The 24,327-nt window shown below is 42.2% G+C and overlaps 2 protein-coding genes across 2 annotated transcripts; one reads left to right on the top strand and one right to left on the bottom strand.

Annotated features, from left to right (window-relative positions):
- Positions 1–597: 597 nt before the first annotated feature.
- camk1a (calcium/calmodulin-dependent protein kinase Ia) lies at positions 598–17,093 on the top strand. Its single transcript, XM_083668613.1, has 12 exons — positions 598–626; positions 2,181–2,299; positions 9,447–9,578; positions 11,403–11,477; positions 11,775–11,913; positions 12,190–12,316; positions 12,674–12,749; positions 12,959–13,071; positions 13,258–13,336; positions 13,535–13,622; positions 13,773–13,941; positions 14,095–17,093. The coding sequence occupies exons 2-12, from the start codon at positions 2,214–2,216 to the stop codon at positions 14,196–14,198; spliced, it is 1,188 nt and encodes a 395-aa protein (XP_083524739.1). The 5' UTR covers positions 598–626; positions 2,181–2,213; the 3' UTR covers positions 14,199–17,093.
- A 405-nt stretch (positions 17,094–17,498) lies between these two features.
- On the bottom strand, positions 17,499–23,374 carry LOC310804170 (protein FAM107B-like). Its single transcript, XM_083669288.1, has 5 exons — positions 20,779–23,374; positions 19,339–19,381; positions 18,984–19,194; positions 18,738–18,894; positions 17,499–18,581 (listed from the first exon to the last, which is right to left on the bottom strand). The coding sequence occupies exons 1-5, from the start codon at positions 20,785–20,787 to the stop codon at positions 18,465–18,467; spliced, it is 537 nt and encodes a 178-aa protein (XP_083525414.1). The 5' UTR covers positions 20,788–23,374; the 3' UTR covers positions 17,499–18,464.
- Positions 23,375–24,327: the final 953 nt, after the last annotated feature.

Below are 24,327 nucleotides of genomic sequence, written 5' to 3' on the forward strand. Positions count from 1 at the left end.
TAGGCCTAAAGGCTATACTTTTGATTGAATTAATGAAACATGGGGTATGCTACATTGTGACCCACATGACCTGCCTACCACAGATTATTTGACAACCAATCATCCTCCTTAAAAAGAAAGTCAATGAATCTATAACACATTTTATTTTTGTTGACATTGAAGCAAATGAAAAAAAAATATTATCGGCAGCCACATTCTCACGGACAATTAAGCCTCTATTGTAGCTTTTAAAATAGTTAATTTTTCAAATGAGGATATTTAAATCTATTATAGGTAGGCTATATCTTCCATACACAGATAATTTAATTACACAGCAATAGCCCTACATTTGAGGCGTTTATTGTCTATATGCAATACTATTTCTACTCATCTTTTCGGCCTTATACTTTTAATATTATAATCCATGCCAAGTTATGTCGATAGAGTTGATTTATGTACATATGTACTTATTCAAGGCTTTGATTTGGGGATAATTAAGATACACTGCGCAGCGCACGGAGACCAATACATGGACCAATGCATGTCTTGACGTCAGGAGGAGAGAAGTCTGAACTGATCTAGTGCTGCGCACAGAGCCAAATCGTCCATTGAGAGGGAGAAGGAATCTTTGAGCTCCGCGTATTCAGGTACGGAATTCTCATTCTACTGTACGTGTGGTACTTGATCTGTACCGCAATTAATGCATTTCCATCGGTTATAATATTACATATAACTGGTTGGTTTACTTGGTATATTCGATTTACACCGTTGCTTGCCTAAATCCAACCCAGCGATGCTCATAAGACTACTGTACCCTTGAACGATTGGAACATGCTTACACACACCCACACATTGCATTTTCATTCTAAGCATATTGCGCTGTGCTTCGGCTTGCGTGTCTGACAGATAATATGGTAATAATTAATTACATTGTAACTGATTCATAATCTTAGTGATGCACCTTTTTTGCTGGTCTGCTCTGGTATTACCGTTGCCATTGATACCCTACTCGCCTATAAACCATGCTACCATCATTCTCAGCGTTTGATTCGATCTTTATTTTTTTGGTATAATATACTGTATGATGTTGTATCACTTCCCTGAGCTATGGTGATAAGTATTGAAATAACAGTCATTGTCAATGTCCAAACTTCTTCCTATGTGTTTAAATTGGACTGGCTGTTATTCCAATTATATTCTCAGACCTCCAAACTCTTTAGCTTCCTGTCTGCAGAGTTCTTTTGTGTCTTTTGTAAACACAGTTGCCCTCCCCAGTAAGGCACAAATACTGTTGTTTGTCATTGATGAGGGCTAGAAATTATATTATACATTATTATACATTATTTCTCTAATGTTTTAGGGAGGTGTTGGGTCAGTATTGCATACGTGAAGTAAATAGACAGTAGGCCCACACAAAGTCGTATTTTGGCTGATGACCCTATAACTTATTTGCACCTTTCCACAACCTTATAGTGAGCAAAACCTGAAAATAAGTCAAATCCATGAACATTTTCTGCTACAGTAGGCTAAATGCCCTTGGCAGTCGGAATACACTTTCCTAAATTACACATCCATCTGTATTCTGTCCTAATGATGGTGGATCGGAGTGCTGTACTGCCTGCCAATTTCATTTCCACTTTGGGAAACTGTTGCACATCTGATTCAAGTGCTGTGTGTTCACCATTTGTATGAACAGATAGATGTAGTAGTTTAACATCATGTGATGTTATCAGATCCATGTGATCACTATAACATATAGCTACAATAATAAACATGAATAAACTAGAACCCACCCTCTTCTCTCTCTCTCCCTCTCTCTTTCCATCTTTTAGCCTTGTATTGTGGTGTTAAAGTGTGCCAGCTCAGTGGTGATCAGTTTTTCCACAGATGACTGTTTAGAATGACCCTTGGAAGTTTGAATGAATGGAATACAAGGGTACTAGAGAGATAGCATTGGGAGATGGTTTAAATGTTCCCTATTGACCCATGCAATCAGGGATACCTTGCCATGTTGAGATCTATTGCCTCTCATAACTTGGTACTCAGTAGTTGATTGATCTGTGTGGTAAAATGTCTGTGTCATTATGGTTGGCTTCATTCCCCATTAACTTGATTTAAAGCATGAGGTCTCTTTGTGTGTATCCAGTGAGTCGACTCTAGTCAATGTAAGGATTTTTTAAGTCTACATAATTTCTCCACAGTTCTCCCGTGGCAGATCGTATTGACAGTATAGGATGCCTCTTGGAGAGGACGGAAATGGATGGAAAAAGAAGACGTCAGACATCAAAGAACACTACGACTTCAAAGAAGTGCTGGGAACGTAAGTATTTTGGCAGTGTTACAGTAATAGCTCTCTATTCTGGGAACTGTGCATATATATCATGTTTAGCGTAACACAGAGATTACTGCTGTTGGCCGTAGCAGTGCAAATGGCACAGTTAACTGTTAACCCCTTAATGTATGTGTGTGTGTGTGTGTGTGTGTGTGTGTGTGTGTATGTGTGTGTGTGTGTGCGCCTGCATGTGTGCGTGCGTCCATGTGTGTATGTGTGTTACATGTGATTCCTTGTGGTGCATTGGGCAGATTCGCCATGACTGCCTTTCATCCTAAGGCGAGAGGATGGACTGCTTCATTAGTGTGTTTGTGTTCTGTCCTGCTGTACAGTACAGTCTTAATTTATGTAATTTATGCTCAATGTTCAGTTTTCACACATAAACACATTCTGAATAGGTCTAAATCTCTCATCTGATTGATGAGACACAAGCTCAGGCACCAGAGTGGACCAGAGCGCAACAGAGATCATTTTTCAACCACAGAGTTGAAGGCAGTCTATCTGTGAGTGATGTTCTTCATCTGGAATGGACACAGCATGTGACTCGACACTCTGCAGGGGGACAGTATTCAGCCAAGATGGTCAGGGGGCACCTTCCTGCCCCCAACCTAAAGTACCAGTGACCTAACATACATCCACCAGTCGTAACAGAGATGTGTCATTTGGAGTGGGGAAGCCCTTTGTTAGGAATCACACAGTATTCCCAGGTGCACTGAGCCAGAGACAAATACTGTACACCTAGCTCTGCAGCTATGTCACACATCTAGGAGTGTGGAGGTGTTACATGGATGATGAGATGAGTCCCTACTGTAGGAGTTGATCAAACCTGGAGTGGAGCCAAGAGGAGAAGGCAGAGAGGCAGAGGCAAGCCACAGTCATGGACCAAACATCCTCAGACTTTATCAATATAAGAGAACTACATACTGTATGCACCATGCACACAGTGTCAGTGCCAAATAATAACGGAATCAGTACATTGAACAATTAAACAAAGTCAACAAATAGTTCTTCATTATCGGTTGATCATCGGTCACTCTTTTATATTTCGCTAACACTACAAAAGTGAACTCAATGCGATACTGTCGAGTGGATAAGGATATAAAGATATTGAGAGAAGTTATGTAACCAGGATTTAAAGAGTGAAAAGCCAGGTCAATATCACCGTGTTCCCATATTTTATGAAAAAGCTTGTAGCAATATTCCCTTCCCTCCCTGTTGTCAGTCCTACTAGCTAGACCTGGCAGAGAGCACAATTAATCCTACTGTATGTGTTGACGGAAAGCTCCTTATGTTTGGAGAGGAGATTACAGAATAGCTTTATCTAGGAATTCGGGGTGTGGAGTTAATTGATTTATGTGGAAATATTGCATTCAGTGTTGGCTAATCCTGACATTGCTCCTCTGTTTGGAGTCAGCTTTGGTATGACCTGTCCTGATGTTTGATTGTTGGCTCCTCCCCTTAATGTTCTATCCCTTTTTTTTCCTTTTTTCTTTGACCCTTACAGCAGTATTTATCAGTGTCCTATGTGGTAATAATGAATACTTTCTGGTGCACTGGCCTTGGGGTGTGTTTTATGATGAATTGACGAAACAAACATGTAATTCATAGGGTATAACTGTATAATGACCATCTAATATGACCAATTGTAATGATAATTATGTGATTTTATCATCTACTGTCTAAGTATGTTCCTTTAATCAACACTTAATTTCTACCTCGTATTCAATGTCACTCTTCTTGAGGGGACAGCAAGTGTTGAAACTAGAATACAACATGACAGAATGTGCCTCTGGATGGTACTGTCCCTGAACCTGGGACAGTGCTGTGTTTGTTCTCTCTCTTCTGTTTTTCAGTTAAGCAGACTATGGGAATATGTGGTGCTATGATGTCACACGGCACGGAGCAGCCTATTAAATCATTGTGTGTTTATAGCCATGGGTAGTCTGAGCATTAGGAACAGTTTAAAGTATGGTTTAAACACGTATACAACTCACCTCTAACATGATTAAGCATGTCCATAGAAGTTATAAAGGGAGGCATTCTATTGAAGGAGCGTTGATAAGGGTTCTAAGTTATTAGAGGCTAGTAAGTGCACTTTATAGAAATTGAAAAGAGAGGGGACAGTGTTTTTCAGAGGATTCTGTTGTCAGCCCAATAGAGCCATGGTGCCTTTGACTCATAATATTTACTGGTTGCTTTGCTTTTAGTCAATCAGTAGTCAAGGCCTAATGGAAAGATCTCTGCCTAACTATCCTGTGAGGTCATAGCCGTCTGGTTCCCTTGACAACAGTGTGAGACAGTTTCCATATGGATTCTCCACAGTCACTATGGAGACAGAAGTTTTGGCAGATGAACATGTAACGCACAGTGAGATCCCTCTGTTGACTCAAAGTCCCCTAAGAGTGTTGGTGTTCAGGCTTGGGCCTAGTGTTTTCCCGTCCTCCTGAAGGCTGTAGATGGGAGGAAGGAGGGAACTGGCAGCCTGTCCTCTGTTTAGCTTCATCCACTGTACACTATGCATCGCAGCATTGTATTATGGGTTTTCATCTGTATTATGCCAGGTCCAGAGGAGCAGCGATCTATACTGTGCGTTCTTGGAACGGTATCTGGAGGAACAGTTGCTGCTCCTGCCTTGTGGGTGGTTTATGTGTATTATGCATTTAATTTGTTCAAAACCTGAGGCACACACACACACACGTGTTATGGGGGTGGGTACAGTCACACACGCACATATAAACATAAACACATGCACAGCCCCAAGGATACACAAAAAGTAAATATTATTTGGACAGAGGGAGATGTTCTTTTTGAGAGAGATTGTGAGCATTGGGAAAGTGTTGGAGGGGGATGCAGTGGGATGCAGGGGGATGGGGGTGCGGGGTGGGCTGGAGGGAAGGGTCGAGCACCTGAATCATGTGAAATCGATAGACTGGTGGATGGCCATGGCCGTCTGCAATGTTAAACGGTGGAGCTCCGCAGGGTCCGGAGGCCCTCCCAGTCCTGATTGATAGCACAGGCCCTCAGCAGAAAAATGGTCATTATGTGTCATATTTGCCACCTCAGCAAACATCCATCAATGGGAGAGAGATGGATTGTGCTGCCTGTTTTTAAATACACCAGGCAGACACACTCTCTGCACACGGCGAGGGGGCTGCATTCACCGTGTTACTGACACAGGGCTTTTCTCCTAACTATTCATCATCTTGGCCCAGACGCCCAGGCAGGCGTACACTTTGGGACCCAGCATCTATTAGCTTTAGTTTGGCTCACAGCTCATGTTTTATTTACATTAAGACATTGATGAAGCTATTATGTAGAACACACCACAGTAACTGGTTTTACAGATCCTGTAGAAAGAGGGTGGCTCCTGAATAAACACTGTGGTGTACCTACACTCTGGACCCAATGTTGTGGTAACAGGAGAATCCACTGGGAATGGATGGTTTTACTCAGAGGTTTTGGATAGCTATGGTTACTGTGTGTGTTTGTGTGTATTTATAGAATGTGTAATTGGAGCACCAGTGTACAAATGTGCGAGACAGATCTTTTTCTGTGTAAAGATCGTCCACAGGGACGAGAGGGAGAGAGAGAGTGTTTGTATGTGCATGTGCATGTTTGGGCATGTTTATTTGTGTGCACAAAATGTGGATGTTTACGATTTAATCGTGTTTGGGAATAGACTTATTTGGGTACATTAAGTTAAATTGCGTTCACATACTCAGAAATGTTAATGATGTCAAGTTAAGAAGCTCAAAGCTAAGGCTAGTTTGTATAGCAGCCTCCAGCCACTCTGTGCTTCTGTCACACTCTCTGGCTCTCCCTCTTTGTCTCTGTCTCTCTCTCTCCCATGTGTCAACACAGGTTGAACACAGTCTCCACTTTGCTCCTCATCTTAACACACCAAACATATTCATGTGTATACTCATCTTGCTGCACAACTGTAGCTTCACAAAGGTATATGGGCTACACAAAAAACCCTGTGTGTGTGTGTGTGTGTGTGTGTGTGTGTGTGTGTGTGTGTGTGTATGTGTGTAACATGAATGTGAGACTGTTAGAGGAGCATACAGTATATGCAAAACAATGTTATGGCATGTGTTAATAAAGCTGTAAAAACATGGGAATACGGGAACAATATGTGTATGTGTTTGCCCTGATAGACAGCTGGGAGTATGGTATTACACATTAGTATGTGTGTGTGTGTGTGTGTGTACGTGTGTTTGTTTGTGTGCTCATCCATGTGCAATGGTGTAGCATGTGTTGTTGGTTGCTTTGGGGCAGGGTAACCCCCATCAATCCTCTGCAGATGCGTGGGAATCCCAGGGATTGTACTATGAGGCACACATGCTCACACACTCCAACACACATTACATTTACACCTCATGAATGATATTACATATTTTGTTTGGTCACCCAATTTGTGGGCTTTCAGGAAATAGTGAAATGATACTGAAGGGATTATTGGAAAGAACATTTTGACAGAGAGGGAATTGTTTATAATCCATTATTTGGAAACCATTTGGTCTCTGGTGACATTTAAAGTGCACATAATGTACAGGCTTACACACACTTGTAAACAGAAACTATCTTTTTACCCCCTGTCTCTCTATTGCACAGAAATACACACTTGTACTGTATACACAGAGCCTTGTGGGCTCAATCATAGTGAAGCAGCTACCCCCCTCCTTCTACTGCATGTTGCCCTTGGCCTCTCCCAAACCCTGAGAGAGCCCACCCCCACTCTGCCTCTCTGTCTCTGAGGAGAGATAAGCAACAGGATGGTTCTTAATTACAGTGTGTCTCACGGCAACAGTAGTGTGCTCTCTCTTTTTCTCCCTCTCCCTCACACGCATACACACACACACACACACACAAACACAGACAGACACACACACACACACACAGACAGACAGACAGACACACACACACACACACACACACACACACACACACACACACACACACACACACACATATTTTCACCAATAAAGTAATGACGCACATCTGGTTATGATCCTGACCTTTGTTTAAACTGACCTGTCTATGTTTAGCCCTTTGGAGTGAGCCATACAGGCCTTTATCTGATTGGCTGTCTCACGGGGCCCACAGTGGTCCCTTCAGGGTTGCCCAACAGGCCATTAGGATGTTATGGATTTTATCGACAAGACATTAGAAAGGCTTTGTGTCCTTGCCCCCGTGATCAAATATCAGTTAACATTTACTGTAAACAGGGCAGACTTTCACAGGTCATATAAAGCCCGAATTTTCTGGGTCGATGAGAAGTGCAGTTTTATGCATTTTCTTTTGTAGGCTAAATTTAAAGACAGTTATGTGCAGTGGGAAATGTGTGACATTTGATCCTATCTGTTGGAATGAGCCTAACCAGGCAAACCTTTCTGCAACACTGCCTCATTGAGCACAACAGGGCTGTGGTAGGCAGTCTCATGGAGAATCAAGGATTCACATTCACTTTTGAAAAATTAATGCAATGGGGAAAACAAGCTTAGGAATTTCAACTTCTTGCATAGGATTAGAATAGATAAAAAATCTGATTCAGTAATAAAATGGTTGTTTGTTTGTGTGTGTTTATTTATGCTAGTTTATATGTGTGTTTGTTATGCTTGTTATGCTTATCTCAGTTATAGAACAATTACTAGAAGAATGAACAGCAAATGAGAGTTGAGCCCACCGCAGGATTGCTGTTAGCGAAGGAAGCTGAGACTGTTTAGGTAATTGAGATGCCAGTTTATTGAAAATGTTTCAGAAATGTGCGAAAAAAAATATGTATATGAACATATGAATAATTATGCTACTTGAAGCTATGCTAACACTGTAGGCTGCACACAGAATGACAGGCACATAGGGTATGTGATAGAAGAAATTATGCTTTTTGGGTGAACTGCCCCTTTAAAGAGTGTTAGAATAATGTTGTCAGGCATTACATGAGAAGACGTTCACATGCTCTGAAATGTGATAAATGATTAAAACAAATAACACATGCACAAAATGATGACATTGTGCATTCTACACTACATTTTCTGTATAAAGTAAACTGTATCTCAGACTCTCAGGTAGCTGACCCTCTACTCACCTCCACTGTAGCAGGGTATGTAACCCTATTGTCCCAGTGTGTGTGTGTGTGTGTGTGTGTGTGCGTGTGCTTGCGCCCGTGTGTTTCTGTGCATGCGTGCATGTGGGTGTTTGTGCGTGTGTGTGCGCGCGCATGTGTGTCTGTGTGTGTGTGTCTAATATGGAGGCACGTAACTCGGCTCATTAGGTGAGGGTACAAAGCCTTCCTCCTCAGAGAAGACACCCAGGGTATCCCCATGACTGCTAAACAGGCACATCCTGTCCAGCCGTTGTCCCAATGCTACAGGCTCAAACATGTATTCTTCTGTCAGCTGCTGCTATTTTAGAGAACTTCTTCTGTATTTGTTTGCTGGCTTGCCTACTTTCTTAAAAACAAATCACATGGCAAAAAGCTTAAGAGGCACGATGGCACTATTGTGAATTATTCATCTATAAACCACTCTCACACGTCCACACTATGGTTGGGTACACACACACACACGCACGCACGCGCACACACACGCACGCACACACACACACACACACACACACACACACACACACATTAACAGCTGTTATGCAACATCAGTAGTATCCTTTTTCTTATCCTTGTCTATGTTGCTATTGTCTTTCAGTTCCATAGCAGCTTTTGAGTTACCGTATTTAGATGTTTGTAGACAGAGGGCTGTGTTTGGCTTCTGTTTATGCCCTCAAGAGTGACTCATTCCTGTTATTAAACAGCACAAACACACACACACACACACACACACACACACACACACACACACACACACACACACACACACACACACACACACGCATACACACACACACACAGGAGTTTGATGCTATTAATAACTAGTTTCACCCGCATAGCAATCTGGTATTAAGCAAAAACTAAAAAAGCCCAAAATACACACTAACACACTTTTCATATACACATACACTTTTCTCCCATTGGTGGTTGTAAGTGTGCATTTGAATTGGCATATGTAGTTTTGTAAGTGTGTGTCATATTTAAAATCATATCAACTTTCTGATCTGAATGTGTGTATGTCCTGTGTTACAGTGGCGCCTTCTCAGAGGTGGTCCTAGCAGAGGAGAAGAGAACCCAAAGGCTAGTGGCCATCAAGTGCATCCCCAAGAAAGCTCTGGAGGGGAAAGAGAACAACATTGAGAATGAGATCACTGTGCTGCACAGGTGAGTATATCAACCTACCCTATGATGACGAGTTGGGATTTGAAATAATACACATGATCATTGCTCAGTCAGTGGAATGTATAGGATTGAGAGCATGGCTATTGGAATATGAAGAGTAGGGTAGGACGGTATCAATCTCTTATTAATATATATTAAATAACGTCGCGTAGGGCTGGCGGGAGCCGTCTTTGCTCCATATATTTAATCTACATTGAAAAACTGAATTATTTATGTGGTGACTGTTAGGAGATTTAGCCTTAACAGTCATATGTCTATAAAATATTTATTTAGTTACCGTTATGAGACTACGCTCTGGGAGTCCTAATTCCATTTGCTTCTTCTTGAGTTCTCTCTTTCGGGGCCAGCTGTGAGAGAAGGCGGCGGTAACGGCACGGCAGACCCCGAGGGCCCGGTCTGTCCGTTGCCTCTGGTCCTACACTGCGTTTGTCACCGCCAGATTGAGGTTGTGGCCAAAACAGTTGAGCCATGGCCAATTCAGGACCGTGATGGCAGCCGCAATGTTAGCAGCATTGTCAGTCGTTATGGCCAAGAGTTTATTCGCATCCAAGTGCCGCGCGGAGTGCATCAAAACTGTTGTTCGCCGTGTGGTTTTCTGTAATAAATAAATAAATAAAAAGCTAGGCATTTTGGCTGTAGTTTCCAGTCGGGTGTGACAAAGTGGACGGTTAACTGCATGTATGGCGACCACATATCCGTTGTCAGTGAATAGCTGTTTGACCCCGACAGCAGCACTTGATACAGACAGATCTCCCATCCGTGCAGCTGTTAATGGGTGTTTCAGTTTGAGGTGCGAGTGTAGATTAGTTCCCATTAGTGTTCCCATCTCTGGCCGTCATCTTTTTCATGCAAATCTTGCAAATAACTTTCGTCCAAATCGTCGGGTCATAACCCGAAATTCTGCTATATAGCAGCAGTGGCAATATTTTATGGGACCAAGTCATTAGCGCTAGTCATCTTTTCTTTCTCCTTCTCTAACCTTTGGTGGAAGAGGTCACGTGCAAAAGTTACACTCCTGAAATTATTATACTATCTCCGACCACACTGGCAGCGGCACTGTTACACATTGTGAATTGACAAACAGCGCTTAATTTGGCAGTTTGATGGAGCAGAAATGTTATGATGGTATTGAAAAGCATACCGTGGCCATTTTCAACCGTTATACCGCCCAACTCTAATGAAGGGTATGTAATTGGCTTGGCCTCACATAAGGATTAAGTGGGTTATAATGTACAGGGGTCAATAGAATGGGTGAGTGAATGCATGGCGCATATCAGTAGAAACAGTGGGATTGTGCACCGGAAATGTCAGGAGTAAAGAAGATAGTCCTATTTTTAGTGTCCCTGTTGCCAGGGCAACAGCACACACAGAGGCGGAGATGGTGTGGAGTTCCCTGCAGCAGTGTGGTGAAGGAAGAGTGGGACCTATTCCAGACATTGCCCCTCATGTGTTCAGATAGAGTCAGAGGCTCCTCCATATTCCATCTTGAGTAGAGATAGGTTAATCCATCAGAAACTCTACTTTGTCTAATCTGAGAGGCTGTACTCTCTCTCTGTATGCGATGAATACAACCAGCAATATGGTACTATTAATATACAGTATGACTCCTGAATGATGTGTTGGTTTAATCCTGGTAAAGAGCGTTCTCACTGAGCACCAGTCTGTGCCATTTCAGCTCTCAAATGCAGCAATAATGCCACCTGGTGACCATAGACAGAAGTGGGAATGGTACTTGCATGACCTATTGCTTGACTTATGTCAGCACTGTACCCTTTACTTTGTCATTGTCTCACTCCTTCTTTTCAGAATCAAGCACACCAACATTGTTGACTTGGAGGACATATTTGAGAGTTCATCCCATCTATATCTGATTATGCAGCTGTGAGTATGCTTCCTCCTTCTCTCTTTCTTTGGTAAGCTTGTATGCTGCTCAATTGAAACATCTCTTGTGAATATTGTATTTTAAGAGACATTCAACGAGTCTCATACTAATGCTCTAATGAAAATAACAGTAAGCTGTGTTATACATTTGGACTTGATTACTTGATGGTGAATACAGAGTTGTGTGTGCTATGTTTGAGAATCAGTGTTGAACTGCATCTAATCCAGATAAAGGGTAGTAAGGGGTATGAGTGTATCTCACTGTAGTGAATATCACTCCTGACTGTGATCTCTCAGGGTGTCAGGAGGGGAGCTATTTGACAGGATTGTGGAGAAGGGCTTCTATACAGAGAGAGATGCCAGCCAACTAATTCACCAGATCCTGGATGCAGTCAAATATCTCCATGACATGGGCATCGTACACAGAGACCTGAAGGTACTGTATGGTCCAGGGAGGAGAGGAGCATGTCGGCTTGCTCACTCCTATCTGACCTACCAGTTGTTAACTGCCAAATCAATATGTGAATATTCAACAACTTTTGCACAGCTGTCAGAGGTAGACAGAGGTAGACATAGACTATGGCACCATTCTGACCGGACTATGTTTGACTATGTGACGACCGTGTAATAAAACAGATTCTCCCTCAGGCTTTTCATATTATCTTACATCTCTCTCTCTCCCACGCTCTCTCTCTTGTCCTTCTCTTCGTAGCCAGAGAACCTGCTTTACTACAGTATGGACGAGGACTCCAAGATCATGATCAGTGACTTTGGCTTGTCCAAGATTGAGGGCACAGGCAGTGTCATGTCCACAGCCTGTGGCACCCCAGGATACGTGGGTAAGAGATCCGTGTGTAGGCTCTGTCTCAATAACCACTCTCTCTCTCTCTCTCTCTCTCTCTCTCTCTCTCTCTCTCTCCCCCCCTCTCTCTCTTAGATCAGCTCAGAACCTCCTGTGAAGTATTATATTCAGCTAATATCCCTCTTTATCCACTGTGTTTGGAGAGCTCACTCATCCACCGGAGTGCTATTGTGCCAACTGTTAGTGCTTCAGAAGTGCTCTCTCCCTCTGCGTTTGATGTAACCCTGGTAATGATTGAGAGGGGAAAATGACTACTTCAGTAGCCTCTCAGATCCTCTCAGTTCCTCTCCGTCTCTCTGTCCTTCTCTGACCTCCGTCTGTGTGTTTTTGGCAGCTCCCGAAGTGTTGGCTCAGAAACCTTACAGCAAAGCAGTAGACTGCTGGTCCATAGGAGTCATCTCCTACATTCTGTGAGTCCTTTTGCTTTTATGTCCTGCAAGTTTGCGTGTTCATCATTCGCTATGATTGTATAACGAATACATTAAATACTGTTAGGTTATTCATTTGTTATGAATATATAATGCATAATGTTCACTATAACATGAGCCATGCATATCCAATGCTGAACGTCATAAAGTAGGTTTTCCATTATTCCATTATGTCATGTCAACTTTTCCAGGTTATGTGGATACCCTCCGTTTTACGATGAGAACGACTCCAAGCTTTTTGAGCAGATTCTGAAAGCAGAGTATGAGTTTGACTCTCCGTACTGGGATGACATCTCAGATTCAGGTTGCTCCCTCTCCTCCTTCAGGCAGCACACTCTTCATCTACTTTAAAGCCAACGATCACATCTATCTCATTTTATAGCAGTACATGTGACTGTAAACTCATTGTGTATTACATTATACAAAGAGGAAGTGCCATTTGATAATGAATGCGAATGTTCAAACAATAACTGAAACGTTTTAATTCCAGCCAAAGACTTTATCTGTCATCTAATGGAGAAAGACTCCATGAAGAGATATACCTGTGATCAGGCACTCCAGCACCCCTGGTAATGCCTCTCTCCTTGGTCCTCTATGCACACTTTCAATGTTATATGACAGAATTTCTACCCCCCCATTACTCATTCAAGTTCAACAAGCTCTCCCAACCCAACATAATTTGCCCTACACCACACACAGTTCTCTCTAAACCCTTCCCCCTTCCCCTGCCCTCTCTCTCTCTCTCTCCCTGTCTCTCTGTATTACAGGATCTGTGGAGACACGGCTCTGGATAAGAATATCCATGAGTCTGTCAGTGCTCAGATCAAGAAGAACTTTGCTAAAAGTAAATGGAAGGTCAGTGTCTGTTGAATACATCGGGGTATAGGGTGTTTACTTGTGTCTGGGGTGAGCATATTTATGCATTTATATGTTTGTGTCTGATTGTGTCCTCCATTCTCTCTCCTGTCTCTCTCTCTCTCTTTGTCCCTGTCCCTCCCCTAACAGCAAGCATTTAATGCCACGGCGGTGGTGAGACACATGCGGAGGCTGCAGTTGGGCACCAGCATGGAGGGCCCCAGCCAGATCACTCCCACCAGCCCCTGCCATGGCCACCTGCTCCTGGAGGAAGAGGAGGAACAGGAGGAGGAAGAGGGGAATGAGGAGGAGGAGAGCTGTAAGTGAGCAGCAGTGAACTCTGTTCACACCACAGCCCTCTCTCTCTCTCTCTCTATCTCTCTATTGCTCTCTCTCTCTCTCTCTCCCTCTTTCTCTCTCTGAGCACGTGTAGAGCCTGTCCCTGTCATGTCCTCTCTGCTCTCCTCTCCAGTGTCGCACTGTGAGGATGGGCGGCGTGGGAGTGCCGAGGGCAGTGCTGACCGGGACAGTCTGAGGAGCTGCACCTACTGCTGCAGGCCCACCAGTCGCGTCTGAGCACAACCCCCCACCCTTGTCACCATGGTGATACAGTACGTTTCCATGGAGCCACCAGAGCCCATCCCCGCCCAGTCTGGCCAGGAATGCAGAGTAATACCAGGCAGTGTCCACTAGGAGGAGATCATGACGAGCAGGTCACTGTTTCAGTGGAGGGGGATACATGACTTGTCCAGAGCCACCTCCTAGCTTCAGACACTTGCCTGGAGTTGTAGCTTGATGCTGTAAAATATCACTTTCAGACAGAAGGGCCTGTCAGAGAGGCGAGTGTTTAAGGTTGAGGAGGGTACCTTGTCATGGCCAGTGTCTACAAACACTTATGTGCACAAACAACCCTAAAATGCTTTGAAAGTAAATAGCATGCTTTGACATTATTCTAATCACCAGTCTGTACTCAACTCAATTTGTTTAAATTAGTTTTAGGATAGTACATGTCGTGAAGAGGGCTGACTTGACTTGAAGTGAGTATTCAGGCTTATTATCTCTCACCCTCTGCTGATAATTGACCCCTTAGCCAAGATATTCTTTGATATGACTGGCTAGGCATGGGAGGTGGTTCTGGACACACAAAGGTAACAAACGCAACTGTATTTTGGGTAATATTGTGGCATGCAGGCAGTGTTTTTGTTTTTCAACATTGTTCTCATTTTATAACATATCTTTTACATCTACCTCTATCCATGGTGTCACATCCCACCTACACCTTGCTCTACAATCAGAGCTTGTCTTTGGAGTCAAAGCCCATCTAACCTGGTTAGGTTGTAGGTCATCATACTGTATGTGACACAGTAAGACAAAGAAATGGGCTTCCTTTTGAGGCATAGTGTTGTTTCTGTCTGAGAGAAAGGCACTCCTACAGTACATGTCTTAATTTGCACGGCAACATGGTTCTATGTCAGTCTTCCAAAAGGAAACATAGCTGCATGTCATTTTAGGGGAAACAGTTTTGACTGTCTGTCTAAAATGCTGCTGTGTTGAATTGATTTTGTCAGCTAAGATTTCATCGCTAACATCCAAACTACCACCCCCCTACTCACTCGAATTTGATGTCCTCTTTTCTGTTGTTCTTCTCTGCTCATTCATCATCAGCATCTTTCCTCCTCTTATTTCCCAAGCCTACAGGCCCATAGGAAAGACTTGGGTGTTTAGGATGGAGTTGATAGTCTGGACTCTGGACTCTGTATTCTGGCTCAGACTGGGTTTGTGAAAAGCGGTTCTGGTTTGAGGCAACTGCATGCATCAGTTGGATAAAATGTGAAGTGTATGGATATCAAAGGGAGACTTTTTTTTAAATCTTATGGCTGTTCTGTTATCAGAGGTTCAAACTGAGATCCCTATGGCAACAATATATCAGAAGATTCTTGCAACCTCCCTGCCAATGGGCTCTTAGAGAGTTGTGGGACATTCCGAGGGTGAGACGTTCAGAGCATCGCAGTTAGCTAGGAATGTCTTGCATGATATGGAATCATTCTGTGCATTTAATTTCTATCTGCAATGTCCTGAAGCCCCTCTGAGCATGCTCCTGATTGGGCACCTCTTCTGCCAGTCAGTGAGTGTGGCCCCTGAATGGGAGGGATCTCAGTCTGGGCTCCCTGCTTGCTCTGTACTGTGCACCTCTCGTGGAAGAAGTATCGGTCTACCGTTTGCATGACCTGGTTAAATATGTTTACATGAATGATGATCAACATATACATATATATATAAAAAAAAAACATGTATGATTATTATTACTACTCTGTTGTCTTAAAATGCTGTAATTCTGTAATTCTGAAATATATAATGTGAAGTGAGAAACACCAGAAGTAATGTTGTTGACACAGTACAGCACAGTCTGAACTGTACCTTAACCTCTGCATTGACTCTGAAGGTCATATCTCTAACCCAACGGCACACTGACGCCATTCTCCTGTACAATGTTGATTTAGAAGAACTCTAGGATGTACTTTGTTGTGGGAATCTGTTTATTTGTAGTTTTGTTCTCTTTTGTAGTCTGTCTCAACCTGATTAGTCCCTGACCCCTGCCCTGGTACTGTATTAATGGTAGTAGTAGTTCTGATTGTACACACATGGCACGTTGAGTGATGCTCACCAACATACACCACATGACACATAAGGGGGAGGTGATGTCAGTCTGTAGCATACAGTCTTATTAACAATACACTACTCTATTGTGACCTGGTTAGAGCCATATGAGTGAGAAGGTAAAGCCAGATTTGAATTGTGACAAGACTACTTTCTGATGATAAGCAAGAACATACAGTGGCACCTAGTATAGTTTAAACACTTTTATGTGGCTCATAAGGGCTCATAATATGCTAGGATAAGCCTGAATACAAAATGCTCAATCTGGTAGATGCAATACTGTATTTTGAGTGCTGTTGGGATACATATCCTCCTTGTTTTGTTAAGTCAGAGAAACTTAAGAGTGTAAGTTGAGTTCTACCTACTTAAGGCCTATTACCTTGATTTGTCCGTAGCAATGGCTTCATAAGGCCATTATGGTCAAAGGACTGTGCATTCACAGAAAGAAATCATTCTGGCTTTACAAAGGACTGAAGTGGGGGACAATATGCAAACTGTGTGTGAAGGGCTTCATGTTAAATGTAAGGTAGTTGCTGTTGATGACTTTGATAATCTGGCTGTAATCATTTGTTCGGTAATGAGCTTTATTTGATCTTTTCCCCATGGTTCTGGTTTGTAAGAAACAGATTTTCCTCATTACAAACACATTTAAATGCATAAAGAAACACGTGTATATTATATATATAAGTATATATATATTGTATATCCTTTTTTGTAAAAGCTGTTTTGAGCTACAAATGTATGGATGCAATGCATCATGGGTTATTGATCAACATGTAAGAAGCTAATCATTTGTACCCACAGAGATATGATCGCAGGAAATTAAATTAAACTTCCTTGTCTATGCATTGTGTGTTCTGTCATTTTATTGTACTCTAATGGTTTTAGTTACATAGGTCTCTCCTCGTAGGTGGCAAGTGAAAGACAAATGTTAGTATAACAGTGAGTGTTATCTAATCTGTGTGGGTTATCTTCACTCTGTAATAATAGCTTGTGTGCTATGCTATATCACCGAAGGAAGCTAGCCATCTGATGGAGAAATGGAAGTGGAGGCTTGTGTGAGTGTAGAGTAGACCTTTGACAGCTCATGTATAAATATAGTATTTAGAGTCATGTATAAATATAGTATTTAAAAACCGGATATACTGTATGAAACTATTTGACAGTAACCTGAGTCATGGCACACAGGAGAGGTTGGTTTACATTGTGAGTCACTTTTTATTATAACAACATACAAAAAGTTCACTAATGTCCCATGGTGAATAATTTCTGTGTATTTCCATAGACTAGAGCAAATGTGAGAGGAAGGACAAAGAAAACGTCATCGAGTCATCCTTAATTAACTATCAACTCATCTCCAAAAGTGACATGTGTCTCCCGTTCTGTTTACATTCTGCAGTTTATGATGTATGGACTTTCATAGTGGAGCTTTCTTAAAGGAGCTACACATTACATTTTCACTGTACTACAGCATATAATGGCCTTGAAGGATCTGCAGGGATTGTGGAGCGATATTGTTTAAAAGTAATAGCTCCCCATCAATGTTTTGATTGGCTATGGTATTAGCTTATTGATTTCTCCTGGCCGATATGACCACTCTGTTGTCAAATCATAGTTTGTTACAGAAAGTAGCAAATGTTTATATTATCACTGTTCAATTGACATGTTGGGATTTTATTTCAATGGTCTGAATAGCCCTATTGGAAACTAGCTAGTATCAATAATTTGTAATAAATTGTCATTTTGATTTGTGGTCACAGGTGAGCCAGATTTCATGTGAAAGGCATGTTAATCACACTGGTCATGATGTATCTCTGTGAGATCCTTCATTCACCAGTGGAGCTCCTCTCACAGAAGTGATTTAGAGGCAAATAATAACCGGATGTAGATGAGAGGGATTCACTCCCTTAACAGACACACTAAAGACTTTCTCTCAAGGCCAATTTGGCACACACTTGGTAACTGCGTGCAGTTGGCTCCTCCAAAGTGGAGTTCAGTATACTTAATCTGCACCATGTGTATTCACATGATATTGAACCATGCCAGTAGTCTACATACAGTCAGTATCTACCCACTGGATCCTGCAGCTCAAGGCCGTACAGTCAGGATGCTCCCTTCACCCCACTTTGCTGTCATGTATCCCCACCCACTGTCCATGGGTCCATTGGTCCAACACCAGGCCCATTACACCTCCTTTTCTCCCACATCCAGTATGGTTGTCCGTCTCAGGCTTTCTCTGACCTTGATGAACTCTGGTGAATTCTTTAGGTCTTCTTGCTTATGCTCCATTTCTCTTTCCAGCTGAGAAGAGATGGACACAGTCAGTGACTATTGGAACACTCATTCAACATGAATGTACGACTGGAATGTGCCATGCAGTTAGCTTGAATAAGTCAGAGAGCCATGATTGGGCTAGCCTATGAAAGTCTTATGACCATATGATAAAGTGGAGCATACCTCCTCCAGCCTCTGATGTCGCTTGAGCAGTTCTTGTTGGAGAGGGGACATGTTCTTCTTCGCCTCCTCTTCCTCTCTCTTCTGTTTCATCCCTTGCTCCCAATTCCTCTTTTCCAGGACACGCTGAAGCTCTGGCTTATCTTTTTGACACCCCCCCCTAACAGAAGGAATAAGAGAAGACAGCCAGGATGATGGGTGTGTTTGTGTTAGCATGTGTGTGAGTACAGAATGTATGTATAACACTACCTCTTTTGGCTCATTCGTAGTTCCTTATGGAGCTCCTGGTGGCTCTTGGAGGTTTTGACGGGGTTTAGGATCTTTTTAGGCCTGATGAGATCACTGCTCTCCTCTTCACTTGCTGGTTGGTCCTGCTCCTGCTCCTGCTCCTGCTCCTGCTCCTGCTCCTCTCCAATGTGCTGCTCATCCAGGTCCCTCTGTAGGGCACATTGGGCTGAGGCTGAGGGACAGACAAAAAAAAATGAGCATGAGAGTTTATTCCTTAGTTTTGAGTGAAGCTGGGTGAACTAAATCATTAGTTACCAGTTAAGTTACTCATTAGCTACAATTAGTGAGATGATGAGCTACGGTTGTTGTCTCTCACCTTTTGTCTTTGGTGAATCGGGAGAATAGCTTCTCACCATGTCCTTTCATAATCCCCATATCAGAGAGCAATGACGAGTTACATCACTAATGACACATTACACAACTAAAATGATGTCCCCTTTCCGCTGGCTGTTTATGCTGCTGTTGCATCACTCAAGCAGATTCAGATAAACGGGTCATTTCACATTTTGTTTTCAGCAGCACAGCTGTCCATGGAAGGTCAGATATAGTGTTTTAAGCTTATTTCCTTTGGCAGGGGCAGAGGGAGACATTAGTTATGTCTATATTGGGCAAGTGTTAATATGACAACACAATTTGCATCAGTTACTTTCCAGAGGGAATGAAACATTAAAGGTAAAATAACAGATGAGAGAAAGGAAAGTTGCATAACTTCAGCCTTTTCTCCTTATTTTTGCCCTTCTGAATATAACAGGTACAATCATTACACAAAAAGGTAAATACTCTCTCTCTCTTTCCCAGCATGACTAATGACAAAACCAAATTATAAACAATAATATTCATTGTTGTTTGTTTTATTGATGTGTGAAGCAGCAGCACTTAACTGACCAAGACTAATTTCCCTCCAGGGACAATAAAGTTGATCTTATCTTAATACCAGAGCACCGTCAACACTTGAATAATGTAAAGTTACAAAGAATCAAATACAACCAACAACAGAGGATGTTCTCTCACAATTCAGTGGTCATCAAAATATGGAGCACTCCATATCAAACCATCCATCTTTGCTAATGAATACCTTCACCCTGACTGTGTCACAAGTTAAACTTACAAACACAACTCATGATATATACTATATATACTAATATACTGCTAATATACTGCTGTCTCTATCACAGTGAAAGAGGGATCTGTAGGTCCCTTACCTGACTCGACCGGCACATCTCTCTGCCTCCCTGGTGTCCTTACTTTGATGACACTACTAGTATGCATCTCTGCCATGGAACCCTATGCCAGTGGTTACTGCTGTGCACCACAGCTGGCACCACTGTATGTGTCCACAGGGCAGGGTGGGAGGCAAGCTCTACATCTACTCCCTGTTACAAAAACACATTGAGCCTCTGCATCTACCTCGCCTCTAGCCTGCAGACTCATCATAGCCCCACTTTACAGCCCCTTTCTCCCCATCCTCTCCACCTTCTCCTCCCTTACCCAAACCCTAGGTGATTTACCCAAAGGTTTAAGCCCCACCTTGCCTAAATCTCCTCACAGGAAACCACAGGAGCAATTAACATAATCCCACCCGCAACAATATGGATTAAAACAAAGTACTTTAATGCCCACCATGTTGAGTGACATGTTGTGCTTGTTCAATACCACACACACTACACAACAAGACATTTTGCTTTAAAGGCACAATGACAACACAGGCACAGTTTATGTACTCAAAATGTAATCAGATCAGATATTATTTTCTCACCTGGCCCATTATGATGTGTCCTACTTCCTGGGGGTGAATGTTGGAGATTATGTTCACTCTGTTAACAGGCAAAATACAGTCACATGAGACACTGAGAAAGGCTTAGGTGTATATTTCCTCAGCAACCACAAAGCATGGTGGGGCTAACCTGAAAATAACCAATACTACAGTGACATTGTATATGCTGCAAAAACAACACGACAACTGTGCTGCATTACATTAAATCAAATAGAAAATAATTGTATTGATTGTTAAAGCTAAGTAGTCTGATTATGAGCATTTCTGTTCAGAAAGTGGGCACAGCATGCCCCTCAGCCTTCATAGAAAGCTGACAATCATTTTAAGAATGGTCCTTTGTGTGGACAGCCGTGTTAGAGCAATACAAGGCAGTATTGTGCTGGTGACAGACATGCAGGGTCAGCTCAAGCCCCATGTCTTCAATGGAGCGAGAGAGAGAGGCCTCCGCGGCCAACTGGAGGGCTGCCACCTCATTACTGACCCCACAAACAACATTGCTTCATTCCTGCTTAATAACCGTATTACTGAAATATGGCTCTTTTCACTGGGGATATCAAACAATCATCACAGGCTTTTTCAGACAAAATGTTAGCTTTTCAATTGAACAGGGACAATGTTTATGTAATCCTGTAGAATCATAAGTATTCTTCATAGACATTCCCGTCCCCAGTTTTCTGGTAACATACTGTAGACTACAACATGCCTCTTACATAACCCTGTTTATTACTTACTGTATGTCGTTAATGTATTAGCTATCTGTGCATGACTCACTGTCGCCTTGGAGTGAGGATTATAATTCAGAGATTATGTGGGGAATATCACTCTGCATCAAATGAATCCTGCTGCTGCAGATTAAAAACAAATTCAACTTTTGTTTTAAATTAAAGCTAAATCTGAACCCTTGAGCCCACGTGTTCCTTACATATCTGCTATATCGTTCCTTATACACCGAGATTAGTCAATGTATTACTTTATTTGAACTCTTGCTTGCTAATGGTCTTTCACATTTGATGCAATCATACACTTGACATTTCTTCAGCATTTCCTACAGTACATCATGCCATCCAACTCTATGTGCAGCATGCAGTGACTCAACTTAGCTATTCACTAGTGGTGTAATGAGATTTTATACAAATGTATCTTTTTTTGTCGAGATCTGTCACAAACGATAATGACAAATCTTTTCCATTTATAATTGTGTAATCATCAACAAATTTCAAGTAAGGTAATACTGATATGCATGTTTTGTCAATGTGGGTAGAGTGTGTATAATCTATTTGAGCTGCTGTAATGGAATCACTGTTACCCTGCTCTTTGGATAATGAGGTGGGATTCCCGCTGATTGGCTAATCACTCTGAGTTGATGTTGTGTGGAGAGGCACTAATGTGAAATGACAAGGTAAACACACTCTAGGGTAAATGATCTGCTGTTTAAAAGACATTCATACTTCTTTGTAGTTACACAGCTTTAAGGTTCTGACAATACATAATTGCTGTGGTAAGAATGTCTCATGTATGTTGCTACTGTTCACATTGGGTTGTTAATATGCGAAATTGCAGGATTTCTCTATATAAACAGTGAAGTAGGCCAACCATGGCAGTTAAGCAACTCTAGCCAAATTGGAGACTCAAAATATTTACTGACGTCACTCCCTCATTCTCAGACAATAAAACATGGATAATTCCTTCACAAACATTCACTGTCAATCTGGCTGAAATAATATGAATCATTTAGGTATAACTTTGGATTATAGTTATTGTGTTACTGTGTCATTATTCTGTAAGAACAGTGTAAGAGTGAGTAATTACAATGCTTGTTACACTGTAGGTTACATACAACAGTAGTCATATTTTAAGTGACTCAAAATAAATGGACTCAAACTGCCTTGCATCAGAGCTAAGAAGCTATGAAAAAGACTGTGCCACTGTGCCACTGGGCTGATGAGTTCTAATGCCTGTCACTGTTGCATCAACCTGCAAACTAACCATGTGGTCAGAGATGTGTCAGAGGCAAGTCAAACAGCAAGTGAAGACATGACAAGGTAGACAAAAAAGTCCTTACTTTTTTCCCGTATGTGACTCCCATGTCCCTAGGGAGAGTTTAGTTCCGTGAACAGGGCAGGAATTCTCAGAGTAGGAGTGTAGAACTCCAGACGTTCTAGAACTCTGATGCTGCTCTCTGCCCCTCCACAACACAGAGAGGGGAGAGGAATGCACTCCTCCAGAGTCACTTACAACAGCACCATTTTCTAATGCATGACATCAGTGACATCAATGACATCAGAGATCCCCACTAACTAACAATTACACTAACCCTCTCAACAACGGACAAAAACACCAAGGTTGGTCATTTTGGAGGAAGGGAGAGTGGTCTGAGAAACAGAAGGAGGGTGAAAGAGGGGAGGTGTTGGTGGAGAGATGGGTGAGGAGGAAAAAGAGAGAGGGAGATGATGATATTTGGGTGAAGATAGAGGATAGGTGAAAGGATAAGTGAGGGAAAAGGAGAGGAGTGAAGAGAGAGAAAAGGAAGAATCAGAGAGAGAGAAACAGAAAAAGAAGAGAGAGGGGGAAGAAAGAGATGAGATCATTAATAAGAATAACATCAAAGAAACCTCTTGACCACCTGTTCATGAACAACAAGTGGTTCCCAGCTATTAGAGGCTTAAGGGGGCCCAGGGCAGATTAGGCTAATTGAGGTTGATGGAGCAGCAGGCTGACATACGGTGGGCAGGTCAGCGCTCTGTGTAGAGAGGGTCTCCACCAACAGGGGCAGGAAGACATACAGTAGACAGCAGCAGGAGGGGCCATCCTTGGCTCTATTAAGTCCACCAATGAAAAACCCCTCCATGCTACAGTAGCATGCTAACCACACACCACAGAGATCAGTTCTTAGTCTAGGCCAAAGTCTTCTGCGTTTACCTCAGGATTATGATTGCACATACACTCACATCTCAACAACTGCTGTTCTTTACTAAACCTATAGAGGGGGCCCAAGCTGCATAAATTCAATCCATTCAATACATATCCCCTTATTTTACAAACATTGCAGAGATTCAAATAAGGTCAACAATGCAATTTCTGGACAAAGATGTTCTTACAGTCTCCCATATTTAAAAAAAACAAAAACTGTTTTATTGTTTTATATCCTCTGAAAACAGCACTGTATTCTGTATAAACACGTTCTGTAAACCATGGTGATTGGATGTGATAACAGTCAAACTGAGCTGAGAAAGTTTGTTGTGATCCTTAGGGTGATTTGATTCCCCTTGATTACTATTATCCTTAGTTACATGCCATTCTGAATCTTTCTTAGGATAAATATCACATCTTCCTGGGAAAGCAGCCGCTCATCTCTACATTCCCTGGCCAGGCTCCATAAAGGTTGGTCTTCTCATCATTTGCAACAAGCTGATGATGAAAGACAGGAGATCAGACACTATGATGTTCTATCAAACAGGTTAGCATCCTCCATTATATCTACCACCAGATCTGCTTCTTTAAAATCATTGAGAGAGCTCCTAGTAAAGATGA

The sequence above is a fragment of the Argentina silus genome (genome assembly GCF_951799395.1).
Source record: "Argentina silus genome assembly, chromosome: 4".
Lineage (NCBI taxonomy): Eukaryota > Metazoa > Chordata > Actinopteri > Argentiniformes > Argentinidae > Argentina > Argentina silus.